The 15204-nt window shown below is 38.0% G+C and overlaps 1 protein-coding gene across 1 annotated transcript; it reads left to right on the forward strand.

The window, feature by feature from the left end:
- Window positions 1–2992: 2992 nt before the first annotated feature.
- Window positions 2993–14473, forward strand: LOC146456508 (uncharacterized). Its single transcript, XM_085092969.1, has 6 exons — window positions 2993–4830; window positions 5136–5230; window positions 6818–6974; window positions 9225–9300; window positions 11079–11558; window positions 12357–14473. Exons 1-6 carry the CDS (start codon window positions 4156–4158, stop codon window positions 12437–12439), a joined length of 1566 nt encoding a protein of 521 aa, XP_084949095.1. The 5' UTR covers window positions 2993–4155; the 3' UTR covers window positions 12440–14473.
- The last annotated feature ends 731 nt before the right edge of the window (window positions 14474–15204 follow it).

A 15204-nucleotide genomic window follows, 5' to 3' on the forward strand; every position in this document is an offset into this window, starting at 1 on the left:
GTCTGACTGAATATGTTGAGATCTGGTTTCTTTTTACGGATGCAAAGTATTTCATCAATGAGACCGACAAATTTTTCTTGAGATTTTCTAACGACGGATTCATTGGTTGCTTGCTATTTAGCTAAAACGTTAAAGGGGAAGGCTGTTTTCCACGATCTGGACTTGTCTCGTTTTGGACATTTATTGTGCATAATTACCTCATACTACTCTATGAGATCCAGGATGAAACATGTTTCGCGCCCTACTCACGCTGCTAGGCACCAACAATCTCTTTGACATGGAACCCATGATTGAATGAATAATACCATGCACTATCATTCATCGGACATGGGAATGCCGAGCAACAAAGGCCAGAAAGCATTAGGTGGGCCTGTCCCTGTGTTTTCAGATTTTCGTACATGGAATATTATTGCACTCTCGTAACAGAATTGTCTGCACCCTCTCAGCCCGCGATACTGGATCGGGCAGGAGAGAGGTCACAGCGAAACGTAGATTTGCCACATTCCCAGCCGACTATTGCCCGATCCTTTCCGCTTGCTCACAATCCGAAAATCATAAATCGAAGGGTCCGGTCATCTAGCTTGATTTGGTAATGATCAGCAGAGTCCAGCACCTCTCATACTTGACTATGTGTCGCCACGTGCAATGATGCAGTTCCTGGTTACACCACAGCCATCCCAAGCTCGCGTCACTAGAGAGCGTGTACTAATTAATTACTAGTGGGACGATGACCTTTAATTTGAGAGCAAGCGGTTTTGGGTTAGGGTTAGGGTAAGGCAGCCGTTGAGAATTTAAACGCGTTATAAGACTTTGTATGGGAAATAAATTACTGTCGATTCCGAAACTTAAACAACGCTAAATTTAACTTTCATTCAATAAAATGAACAAAACTGACACCTCCGGTGTATTCTTGCGCGTTTGGGGATTAGAATCGACAGTATTTTATTTCCTGTACAAAGTCTTATAGTGCGTTTAAATTCTCAACGGCTGCTTGTATTCCAATACTGCTTGCTCCTAAAGGCCATCATCCCACCAGTAATTAATTAGTACACGCTCTCTAGTGATGTGAGCTTGGGCTGCCTGTGGTTACACTTAGTGAGGATGTCTTGCCACAACATGTGTGTTCCTTCGACTCAAACTAATTCAATGTACGAGTTGGTGATCAATCCACCTGTATCACGAATCCTCAGTGACTTACAACATTGTCCACGTAACCCCTGAGGCTGAACCTGATTGCAGTCCAAACCCGCCTGGCCAGCTGCATGTCCCTGAGATTGCCAGTTACCACAACATTCCAGTGCCACACCAAACCCGCTTAGGTTATGTTCACACTTAGTGCCCAAGCACGGGTGCCTTGACGCGGGGCACAAAGTACAAACGCGTGTACACAGGAAACCGGTCCATACCTCAGTGCCTGAATACAAGGTTTCGACGTTGTACTTGGGCACGGACACCGTGTCCGAATTCTTTCGTGTAGTCTTGATAGAAGGGTACGTTCACATTAGTGCCCAGCGAGAATCGCACTAGGGCATCATGTTCGGGAGCCAAGTGTGAACATAGCCTTAGGTTATGTTCACACTTAATTTTCTTAAACTACCAAGTACTCGGTATCTTCCTCCAGTCAAATCCGTTCTCACATGACAGCTCCAATGACTTTCGTCTGCCTCAGCCTACCGGCCATTCTTCATCAGCCGCAGCACAAGTTATCGCAGAACACTGTTTAACATCATGAAGAAGGCTTTTAATATCCTAAGCAAACCTGAGATGAAACGAAAAAAAATGGTTTGATTGTCAGTCTAAGACTTCAAAGAAGCATAAATATATTTTTTAGAAAGAGCGATCTTTTGGAAATGAATCGAGTTAGAATTGGTAGCTGTAATCAACTTGTGAAGTTTTTCACTTTATTTTGACAATCAACACTAACACAGGTGCGTTTGGAACCTACAACGTCTAAAAAATATTAAAGATTGAAAAATGTCTGGCTTAAATTAGGTTTTTTATTTTTTTCTTATTGAGCAGAAAACTTTAAAGTACAAGCAATCCACCGCTTTATAGATCATTCCAAATACACTCCTATCCTATCGTAAATTTTTAGCGCCATCTTTCCAAATTTTGTCTCGTAAATTTATTCAGTGCACATATTGTCGTAGAGTTTTAGCGCCATTGACAATCGAACTCGAACTCGTCAGGCCGCGAGTTATCTCAGCCGAGTTTTAATTTCCAAATTTTGCCTTGCGAATTTATTCATGAACAAGCGTCTGCGGTGACCTAAATGGGGCGCCATTTTGTCATATTTAATTTTCATCTCTCCTTGCATATCCTATTAATGATGACTCGTTGTGTTTAAGTGTTGTTGAGTTGATCCGGCATACTGATCTTGCCTTCGATAGCTAAGATTCGGGATGTTTACTGAACGGGCCATGTTTCAGATGGTGTAACTCTTGCGAGGAAATTTTGAACTCCGACAGTTCAAAAAAAAAATAAATAAAAAAATAAAATAAAAAAAATAATAATACGGGGCAAAAGGGTTTGAAGGAGTGCAACCGTACTAGTCATGCAAATTACTTGCCCGCAGAATCTGATTGGGATCACGACGACCAGTTTACGGAATGAAAAGGTTGAATTATAGACGAATGCGGGGAAAAACAGAACCCCACGTTTCAGTAGCGCCACACTGTCACTATCTGTCCCTGAAAGTATGCTCTATTTGTTCAGATAAGTAGCGAACAACTTTTCGCCGTCCTCAAGGCAGCATTTACATCAAATGCGGTCAAGTATTTATAAATATAATTACAGGGAAAGTATTTAGATTGGGAGGGCATTGTTGTGTGTGAAAATTTTTGCACTGATAGAGTGACTGTTAAGATCCGGTTTAAGTCCTCTAATAAAAACAATCTTATAAATAAGACTTTTTTCATGAAGAAATGTCAAAACATACTGGACTGTCTCAATTAAAAGGGACCAAACGCACAAAACATTATTTCGTGTGCCTGCAAGCGATCACTCCTTGAATCTTTCTAGTTCTGATGGTATTAATAATTGAGCATCAGTCCTATTTGGATAATAGCCACAAACACAGGTAAGCGTCGCAGTGTAATTTATTTCAGCCAGGCGATATAACTAATTCTTATCATGCAAATCCAGATTCTAGATTGTGTATAGTGGGTTAAAAACGTCAAACAACTCATACACTTTTCGACAGTCTCAATTGGAAAACACCGAGATAAAAGTCAATAGCGGATGAAATTCATTTTATTGAGCGTTTATCATTTTGATTTTTTTCGGAATCATTTTGCCGAATTGCTAATGAATTGCACAGAGCCGTATTGAAGGCGGTCATAGTTCATCTTCAGTAAGAAATATCATATTCTGCTAAACAATTTTAGAAGAGAAACTTCAATTTTATTAATTTATCTACTCTGTGTGAGTTCAGCTAGATTTTAAGACATGCCAGTTTGCTTGTAACTTTTCATTGCGTTATCAGTTTTAGAAAATACAAAATATAAGAACTCTTATTTAAATTATTTTCATATAAACAAACGTTTTTTTTTTAATTCTCACAATATGAATTAATTTTGAATCACCTGCAGAGTTAAATTGGCGGTTTATTTTACACCTGAACAAAACTTTGCATTTGTATGAGTCAATCTTTATTTCGAAACTTATTTGAATAAAATTAATGTATTTTGCACACCATTCACAGTAGGACTTGGTCTCCTGATGCGGTATACTAAGGTGCAATTTAACTTTGGGGTAACTCCTCAAAGTGGTTTAATGCTGTGTTAAATCCTTATAATTATTACTTTTGTTATAAGCGGCAGAATTACCACGGGATCTGACAGGAAAAACAATTCTTTAGTCATCTCCGAGGAAACTTTTGCGAGATAGCTGGCTGTTAGTTATAATGAGGAGAGAATTAGATTCTCTGTATTTACCTTTATACCGAATGTATTTTGTAGTAATTGCACATGAGTTTTGTTTATCTCATCTTAGCTATTAATTATTCAGGTAACTATGAACTCTAATCACGTACGTATTATTCAATTTCATAATACAAGCCGTAATCAACTGTGGCTAGTACTGACAGCTTTGAGTCCATAATGGCATTCCCTATGCATTGCAGACAGAGCAGACACAACCCAGTTTAATCTCAAAATGTTCTTTTTGGAAGCTTTGTTCATTTTGACTTCCCTCTGTGGAGGTTTAGTTGAAGGCTCACGCAACGAGAGCCTTTTTCCTCAGAAAAATAACACTGAATTACACAACAACGCCACCAATATGTCTTTTGTGGCGGAGATGCACACTGCTGGATCCAACAAGTCGATTGAGAAAACAGAGAACAAAGAACCAACAAAGGTGAATCAATCCAGTCTCACTGATCCTCATACTCACAACAACAACACTTCATATAATGCCACTCACACGTCCCCTACACAACATCCAGATGACGCTGTTTCCAACAAGTCAATGAATTTGGTTCTCCCAAGAATGGATGATTCCCTCTACAAGCAGAATTTGCCGTTTTTCTCGAAGAACTTTGTATCGCGATTAGCAATATGGAGAAAAATTCTTATCAATGCCTCTAGACACTGTGCAAAACTGAAGTTAGACATTGAGAAACACCTTGAAATCGATTTCCCGGTTTTTCAAGCAGATGTTGATCGAGAAGACGCTTTTCTGGTATTTGACACTGTACACCCAGTGCTTGTGCGACAGAAGAACAAACACGATCTTGTGAAGGTCGCTTATTTGTCCATCTTGGAGTTATGGCCTCTATTAATATTGTGTTTTTCGTGTGCCGCTCTCTCTGGAATGATTGTTTGGCTACTGGTAAGTACACATTAAATCTTTTTTTTTCTAAACAAAGTTGTTATTAAAGTATCGTAGCGAAGTAAGCTTAGTACTTTATTATTCAAACAGAAAATATCTTCATTATGCATTCTTTGATCATGTAAAGTGATCCAAACGACTGTACCGATGAATAATTTACCAATATAAAAACGAGACTTGGCCAAGAAGTCAAATATGCTGAGTGTCATTTACAAAAAGAAGAAAAATGTTTATTGTTAATCTCGTAAAGCAAACCTAACCTTTCCTTCTAAACACGCTAACAGTTTAATTTTTTTTTTCTGAAGGACAGTAGAGCGAATTCAGAGCAATTTCCAAAGAGATTTTGGCGGGGCATTTTTGACGGCATGTGGTGGGCAGTCGTTACCATGACAACTGTCGGGTAAGTTCGTCTACAATTTCAACAGTCCCTTCTGTCAATTCTTTTTCTCAAAACTTGATGAAACTGCAATAAGCAATCTACCCTAAATTTGTAGAATGTAGGATGAAACAATTGAATTAAAGAGTTTCAAATAGTAAGCGAATAATTTACAAAAAGCAAATTGATAGGACAAGAAACGATGACAAAGAAATGTTTACATTTCTGAAGGCCACGGAAATTACGGAAAGAAGTAAAGCACTACCAAAGGTGAGCTATAACTAAACTAGACTTGACTAACTGCCATTATGACCATCCAAAACTAAAACGTGCTAAGCGCGACTAAAAGAAAAGAAGAGGCAAAATATTTTTGCGAGCCGAAGGTTTATAATCATTGATAAATCGCGTGATCGACGAAATGAAACAAAAGCAATTTAAAAACATGTAATGAAAAAGAATGTACAAAAACATATTAATGAGAAGTGAAACACAGTATGGAAAAGATTGAATGAAAAAACAAGAACGCACGCTCAAGGAAGAATGAATTAAAACTAATCAAAGAAAAATGTCATGCACACTTACATCCTACACTTGTATTAGTGACACATTCACTTCAGCGTGAAAACGAAGAAATAGAAATGAAAAACAAAGTGTTTAATTTTAATGGTCTTTGGTTTAGAAAGTTAACAGGCGGCCCAGTATAATGGCCTCCGACATCACCAATCTCCAAATATAATAAACTCAAAATATAAAGAACTGATGAGCGACACAGCCCCATGACGCACAGTGTTTTACAAACTTATTTTTCTTTTATTTTTTATACTTTTATCAGGTGAAGTTTCACAATTAGTTTTACTTACAGTATACAGTGGGCGCTTGTGGAATAAATGTTTATTAATCATTATTGGTTGATATACCATGGCAGCTAAGCCAATCAAAACTGTGGAATTGCATTATCCAATCGGACCATGTTTTAATAATAATAATAATAATAATAATAATAATAATAATAATAATAATAATAATAATAATATCAGCAACCACTTGATACTTCTGGGCTTTAAGCCCCTACTGTTGGAAAATTGGCAAAGCAGATGGTTTAAATCCAGATAGATTTTTAATCCGTAGATTGGTTTGTTTAAGTTATCAAATTCTTCCGGGGCTGTACTATCTATGATAATGACCGTGTGCAGCTATCTGAGAGAAATGTTTTCGCGTACGACTCCATTGAGGGCGAATTTTGACCGGGGCTAATTAATGCGCAGTGGTTTTTACTCAAAGTGAACGTAATTGCCATTTTATTTATAATTTGAACTTGAAGAAGATCAACAAGGAGCCATCCTGGATAGTTAAATTTGTAGTTTGATTCTAGTAAACATTAATTGGACTGCTGTTCAGAGCCTCTTAATTTTCTGAGTTCCTAAAGCAGCCATTATGAGTGATTCGGTGAGCCAAATTTCGGGAAAGTATAAAATTACTACTGAGGGGCTTTAATATTTAAGCTCCACCCCACCCCCCTCGCCTATCTAAATCTAAGGGAACACAGGAGGATAAAGGCAAAAATCTAATTTACTAAATGAGGAATTTATTGTCCGAGCTTTTCTTGTGAAGGTATGGTGACAAGTCTCCCCGGTCGTTCCTTGCTCGACTGTTTGCCAGTATGTGGATGGTGATTGGTATAATTCTTCTGTCCATGTTCACTGCTCAAGTGTCTTCTCGTCTAACAACACAGGAACTTAAGAGTGAGGATTATTTGGTTGATAAAAAGGTAAAAATAATGACGCTGCGCGTTATGTGGCTGACCGGTGTTAGAATTTGTTGTCTGAATTTACAGCAAGGAAACTGCGGTGTTACCGGTAATCAAAAATCATTTTAATTTTGTGAACAAAGGCTCTGCAGATCATAATTTGTGTTTTATGACGAAAAATTAAAGATTTATTGAACTTTGGCCTGTCCGTTTCGTTATTGAAAGCATAAAGTGATAGAAAGCCTTGACATGTGAAAGGCACTTTAAAACTTGTTGGTATAGTCTCCATAATAATAATTATAATAATTTAATAATAATTTATTATTTATATAGCGCGCGAATCATAAACAGATGCTCTCGCGCGCTTTACAATAAAGATATCCTAAATAAATATAATTTAAAATTACAATGGCAAGGTCAATGGCTAAAATACAATTCTCAATAAAGGTCAAAGGCTTGTCGAAATACATGAGTTTTCAACCTGACCTTAAAAGATTGAACACTTTGTGCGCAGCGAACTGCGTTCGGTAAATTGTTCCAGAGCGCTGGTGCGGCTACGGTAAAGCTACGATCACCCAGCGTACGCAGAGTCTTGATTCTGGGATCAAGAATTTAAAGGTTTGCTTAATCTCAATGTCTTGAAAATAGATCACTCTTTATATTGTTCACTCACTAAGTAAAAAAAAAAAACGTCGATGGCAAAGGTATCCCATTCCCATTCCATACCTATCCTATTTTTGAAAGCTACGTGTACAATCTGATAAGCTAAGAATATAATCTAGTACTAAAAACAAACTGCATAGTACTGTTATTTTGAAGGAAAAATGCTGTTTAAGAAGTTAAGGTTCCTAAACTTGAACTGACATCCTTAAAGTGCCTATGAAGCGAAAATTGCTCTTATGTAGTTATAAAAGTTGCACTTTAACATGTACGATTCCGAAGTTTTAGAGTACTGGGGTAAAACTTGTAGATTTTACAAACGCTCAAAGTTGGGCTATTTTGCTTTCAAAAATGGTCAGAGGACTGGGTCGAGTTTTATGCTGAATTCCAAGTTGTGACGTCACGTTGGTGCCAAAAGTTTGTTTACTTTCATTCCGTCTTGCCGCCGAAAAGGATTGTAGAAAGAGAAAAGCATGTCTAGCGATTCTGTGAACGATCGATTCTGGCAACTCTCTTTGTTACGGACGCCAGCAACGCAATATCGCCCTCGCTGTCGCTTATCTTTCTTCTCTTCCGCCATGATGAATTGCAATTCTTGGCACCAACGTGACATCAGCGGTTATTGTCACCTGGCATTTTGGCCGCACGATTCAAATACCATTTTTGAAGGCAAAATAGCCCAACTTTGAGCACTCACAAAATCGGCAATTTTTACCCCAGCAATCTCAAACTTTGAAATCCCGTGTTTGAAAGGGTAAATTTTATAACTACCTAAAGACAATTTTCGCTTAATAGGCACTTTAATTTAAGGTGCTAAGGAGTTGGAGATCCAAAGAATTTAAAGGTTTGCTTATATAAAGTAAGCCTGGCGCTTAGTAAATGCAAGTAATTTTTATGCGGAGTGAGTCTATGCGCGAATGCTACAATTTTCAATGTTTCTCTACAGTGAAAAGAGTTTTTACAAAAAAAAAAAATGGATTAAATAGAATCACATCGGCTTATAACTCTATTCAACGCTTTCAGTTCAGTTCAAATTTGAAATTATTAGCTATAAAATGTACATGGACACTTTTCGTTACCAGTTTCGCGAATTAAACAAAAACATATGAATAAAACTTATTTCCCCTGCAAACATATTGCTGTTCCAAAATCGAAAGAACGATCTATATTACACCCGACCTAAACTCGGACGTTTGTGTAGGGTATATAGTAAACTGTTTCCTTTGAGGTCCGTTAAATGGCATGATGACGTCATATGATATGACATCAACTTCATAGTTTCTTCAACAGCCGCCATCTTCATGGGGTCCTGCCATCTTCAGTTGGATTTCTCGATTTCTCTATCAGCGTTTAAAATTGATTCAAACCTAATAGAGAAAGGCAAAAATGATCTAAAAATACAAATGCTGGGAAAACAAATCAAACCTCTTAAAAACATGCGCCTGTTTCCATAGGAACGTCAAGCCAGGAGAACAGCGACTCTTGATCTCAAAATGTTGCCTCACTCCACACTCCTTCCCTCGATTTCCGGGCTGAATGGGATTTTAAACATGTTACTATGTTATCAGTGAACTCCGTTAATTGACATTTGTGGAACTTTTTTTTTTTTAGATTGGAGTCCCTCCTGGTCTTTATTATGATGATTCTGATTATGCAGACTTCAGGATGACCTACTCATTTGTCGAAGGTATTCCTGTCTTCTTGGTTCTAGTGTTTGTTTAGTTTGCGTTCAAAAAAAAAGACCCAGAGTAGCATCAATACACTCACATCCTTATTGTTTACAACAGTTTTAACAAACGGAGGAAAAATCACATAGACGTTTACGTTAATCCAAACCTGAGCCTTTAAACTCTGTATTGATTATTAAATCGGCGAGATAATGGCCGTGCGTATTGCTTAGGTTGTAAATCAAGATTATTGTTTGCTGGAAATGAAAAGAGAGCAAGAGATTCAAAGCATTTTCTACACATCACGGAGAGCAACATGGAACAAGCATAACTTTTTTTAATAGTAAAATTTAAATGAGTCAAGTCCAAGTAACAACCGTGGACGATAATCCCGCTGGTATACGTTGGATCAATTGTTGATCTGATCGGCTTAACAACTGAATATAAATGATACAAGAAGCAGAGACCGATACAAGGTAGAATTACGGTTTAAAGGTTACTATATTTCGGCTGGCCAAACCAGCCTTCTTCAGGTACAATGAAAATTTACATTGGGATATACGCTTATATAGCTGACAAATATTTGCGCAATGAAATAATAATAACAAAAAATAAAAAATAAAAGGAAAAAAAGCTAGTACATTTCTTCGCGAATATTGAGGCCATGTGGAAAAAGTGTTCTGCCTTTTGAGATTAAAAAGGCTTCCCTGGCCTTACGGATTGAGTCCCGGTTAGAGTAGACTTTTTCTATGGGGATTAATTGCATGTCGTTAGCGGTGTGGTTAGGAGCGGTTATTAAGTGTTCTGCGGCTGTGGTGGGTTTAGATTTAGTATTAGGGTTATCTATGGTGCGGCGGTGTTCAGTAAAGCGGTCTTTTAAGCGTCGTTTAGTCTCTCCTATGTATTGTAAATTATAGCGGTTACATTGGATCATGTAGATTAGATTTTTAGTTTCACAGGTCAGGTTAGATTTGATAGGGCGTGTTTCACCAGTGGAAAAGAAGGTGTAGTTAGTGAGACAATCGGAAATGTATGGGCAAGTGGCGCAATTTTTACCGCAACGATAGGAGCCGGAAGGGAGTTGTGGGTGGGGATAAGTCGAGTTAGAAAAAAGTTTAGCCGAAACCAGTAAGTCACGTAGGTTAGGAGATCGTCTGAAAGCCACAACAGGCAAATTTGGAAAAAACCTTTTTGCAGCGGTCAGACGAGAGCAGTAAATGATAATGTTTTTAAATGATGTTGGAGATGTGAGGAAGCGATGGGTCAAAAGTCGTAATAAAAGGTACACGCGTAGGTTTGTTCATGTCTTTAGTTTGTAAAGCGAGTCTGCGTGGCATGTTGGCGGCACGTTGTATTTGTTTAGTGTACGTATGCGTAGTAAGTTGAGCAGTGCGTATATTAAACGTTTCGTCAGTAGAACAAATACGTCGTAAGCGGAGTGCTAGACTGAAAGGAATAGCATTTTTTGTATGTAGGGGATGGCAAGATGAATACAGTAGATGTTGGTGTTTGTCTGTAGGTTTAGTGTACAGGTAAGTACTGGTGTTACCGTCGTTAGTTAAAGAAACATTAACATCAAGGAAAGATACGTTAGTAGAAGAGTGCGAGCTAGTGAATTTAATGGTAGGGTGAATATTGTTAAGATAATCGATGAAGATTTTTAAGTTATCCAGACCTTCAGTCAGAAGTATTTTGTGACCGAAAATCAATTAAAGGAACGCTATTGGGTACCTGACAGAAGCATACGAACTTCAACTAATATAGAAAACTAAAAGCAATTTTTACTGTGACTTTCTAGCCATTCAAGACCCAGTAAAGACTGCTGCAGGCTTGAGTGATATGGAGCTGGACTCTGTGGTGGTGTTTCATTGTGACGACAAGAAAAATGATAATTCCTGGGAAGTCCTTCAGTTTATGCCACCCTGTGAAGTTGGTGCCTGGGTGTATTTTAAGCTCACTGATGATCAGATAATGAGTGATATTGACGATGACAAAAATTACGTCAAATGTATGAAGGCGCGTATAGAGGGGGACCCAAAGTACAGAAAGAGGACTCAAGGAAACAGTACAAAAGCGAAGAAGCCACACTCGTCTTGCGATAAGCTCTTGAAAGAACACGATAAGCTCAAGTTTGAATTCAAATGGGTTTACTTCAAAGACCTAACACAGTATCTCATCCCATTCGGTACCGTGATTGGTCTAATTGTACTGGCTTTTATTGGCGGGACTATCTGGGATTGCTGCTGCCGGAAGAAAAGCGACAAGTACACAAAATCAGGTAAGTCCTTTGTTTAGGTTTGTACGCCTTTTTTAATTTGGTTTACGGGTTTTAGTGCGGAGGGGTGGGTGGGGAGTCTCTCCAAACTAGAGAGAATTAAAGGCGGGTACATGCTTTGTCTCGTTCGTGTAAGTTATTTTTATCCAGCTGACAACAGTCAGCAGCTTTGAATTATCTAACTACTAGTACAAACCTCGGGTTGTGAGTCAGGCGTGAGCTATTGATGACGTAGACAGTATTGGATAGATTACCGAAATCGAGACGCCGAGACATCTTCGCAAACAAAACATCGGACTCAGCGAGACCCGGGAAATTTGACTAAAAATTATGCGAGAATCCTGGCCTGTTGTAGTATAGTTAACATGCGCAGTGAGGTATTTGACAAGGATGGCGCTTTTAAATAGCTCAAAGCTAACAAACCCGTGATCATGAAAACTAAAAAGAGTATGGTACAGTAGGGCTTAAAATGTACAAATGACAATAATATAATGATCCAAAAACAGCCAACAAACATTTAAAAGTTAAAATCTATAAAACTGATATATAAACAGTGAATCAAACATAATTATGATAAAATGGTTAACAGACTATTGGTGCTAAATAAAGCATTTCATAAAGAGTTCTGTACGAGGAATGAACTTTCCCACAAAAGTCTCTCCTCTCATGTCCAGTAGTCCAGGCGGATCCGCGCCTGCAGTATACGGTGACCAGTGCAAATAATAAGATAATCATGCGCTCTTTGGTGCATTCAGTCCATATATCGCATGATTTATTGAACTTTGTTCGTCTTTCTAACAGATTCTAAATCGGGGATTATTCTTCAGAAATCGTCAAAAGAGGATGAGCCTATACTCTGCAGCAAGGATTCTACAACCTGTTAAAGACTTATGCTAATGATGGTTGTTTACTAGATTTGACTGCTACTATTGCTGATGCTTAAAAAGCGATCAAAGCTTAATGAACTGTTCTTTTAATTAATCGTCATGAACTTTAAACTTGTAATAAGGCCAGCTTTTTCGTAAACGTATCAGTAAAATTAGATATAACCAAACTATTAACGAAATACCTGGTAAATGAACCCGCAGCACCTCTAATGTTGTCAGTATTTCCGCTAAGCCTATCTTAGAATCCAGGTAAAATATTCTAGCGGATATAAGACAGTTAAAAGAAGTCATAGTACCATAAAAACATCAGCTGTAACTTCAGCAATGTCGCAAGAAATAGCATTTTCTAATACGTTTGTACATGATTCCCATCGCCCGCTTATCGAGGTGACAAGTAGCCGCAAGAAATACATTACGATGTAATCGTAACAAAATTTTTCAATTTTTTTAAATCGTTGTTTCACAGTAAATAAGTTAACATTCATTTGGTGGATTGCCAACCTCGTCCCCAGGGTCTCTCGTCTTTCCGTTCCCAAGAGCGGCGGCAGGAAGAAGAGAGAACCTGGGAACGAGGTTGATGGATTGCTTGCAGTCACGGTAATGAAGTACTTCTTCTGTATTTGAAAAAAAAATTGGCAAGATAAGATTTTCTAAGCGCTGTCTAAGGTCTAATTATTAATTTAAAGGAAACTTTAGGAAAACGCGGGGGAAATAGAAATAGATCGAATTCATTGGCCTCCAGTTTTTCCCGTCTAAAAATAATGAACAACTTTCCCGAATACTTGTAATAAGGATGAAAGCAATGGATTATTTTCATTGTTACATTATGATTACATAATTTTAAAGAAAGTTTAGGCAACTTACGTTGTAGCAAAAAGTTGTGATACGTATATTGGCTTGCTGAATAAATATTGAGGCTTGCTACTGATTTGTAACAATATGCATGCACGTGAATTCATAATAAATCATATATGTGATCTGGAAATGAGTTTTTTTTGTCGATGATTGCAACTTTAGCAGTTATGAAGTAAATCTACCCATGGCCTAGCCCTTGAAATAACGCAGTGTAGTGCTCTTATAAACAGAGCTACCAGCTGCCATCTAACTCACAAGAGTTGGGGAGGGAGGAGGGAGGAGGGAGGGAGGGGGGGATGCGGGGCGAACACCCTTCCTCTGGAATCTTGGCCTTACATGAACTTGGTCGTTCATTGTCGCTTCTTCAGTGTCCGTTCAATATTATGTAAAAAAAAAAAAAACAAAAACAAAAAAGGCTCACAGCCTTCCTCCTACTCCCTCCTTCCCTAGACCACTCGGCACAATACAAATTTCTTTGTGGAGCTGAAACGTACCATTAAAGCACCGTCACCATGTTAGGTCATTTTTTTCTAGTTATTTTTAATTGCACTAAATACATGGCTTCTGCTGGATTACAACGGGACAATGCTGTTGTCTTCTTCTCTAAAAAGTTGGTAACAAATCTCTGTCCGAACCCCTCTTGTTCTATTAAAGCTTAAGGTTTCTTCAATGTCTTGACTTTAACAACGTAAACTGCCATCTGTAATGTAAGGTATAAAATATGGACTTTGTTTTAAAAGCCTCAGTTCACAGTAGCAACACAAACACACAACCTTGTGTGAAGACGAAATCGTTCATCTGTAGCTCAGGTTCCCTCTTCTTCAACGACTTCAACTCGCACCAGCCTTGGGTGATGTAAAAATTGAAGGAGCCACAGTTGTAAGTGTATAAGCATTTCTGTGCACATTCGATCATTCCCCTTGTCTTCAAGGAACGTATGTTAGGACCAACAAGGGCATGATCGAGCTTGGTGTAAATGGATCCAATGAAATGTCGACCATGTCTGACGTGTTTTGATGAACTCTCTTCTAGCTGACAAAAGAAAATTAATATAGAAATATCGATGATCGCTCTTATCTTCATCTCTGTCTCACACGTAAAACTGGTTTGTGACTGTCTTACTGAATTGCCGCTAAACTGCAATGAACGATTCTCTTGCAGGAAAGCGAAAGTCGGGTGACTTCGCTTTATTTGTCTTAAAAGGTTGATTTATCCAAAGTCAACATCACCAGGGAGAGAACAAAACGGAGGTGTCATGCAAATAAGAAACAAAGAACCTTTGACAAATGAAATAAATGATTCAAGGATCCCCCTAAATTTAATTAACTTTTCAACGAAACTCAGTCCTAAAACACAACCAGGATTTTTGTTATTGCTTATTGCTTCGTTCAATCCGAGTAAGGTAACATAATTGTGGTAATTCCTCGATATGCAGAATAAATTGAATGGCCGTAAAATATCTTTGCGCTTGTATCGAAAGGACAATCCGATTCAAATTTAAAAGACCTTAAGAGAAGGTAGCCGAACAAATTGAATGTATTTAGTTATTAAATTGCACAAATCTCTGGAGGTTTCAATATCTGCAACTAGCTTGACAAATATACGTGACATATAGAACAGACAGAAGTGTCATTGCTATCTATGATGTTGCTTTATTACAGGTGTCGTAATACAGCTAAGTACAGCTTACCAGTTACGTTTGTCTTATTTTTGCCAAATGTCCGGCTTTAAATTTTGTATTTATTCAAAGAGATTTCTCGCGTCCAAACGAAACGGAGTATGTAAATATCCGATCATATGCCATATTTTCTGTCGCTAAACGTCTCTTTTTTTAAAAATAACTTTTGCTGTTAACGCCAGCTGAACGTTTGACTGCTTATGAAGTTCCTTCAACCAAGGACTGATCT

The sequence above is a fragment of the Pavona decussata genome, unplaced genomic scaffold, assembly GCF_977016875.1.
Source record: "Pavona decussata unplaced genomic scaffold, jaPavDecu1.1 SCAFFOLD_254, whole genome shotgun sequence".
Lineage (NCBI taxonomy): Eukaryota > Metazoa > Cnidaria > Anthozoa > Scleractinia > Agariciidae > Pavona > Pavona decussata.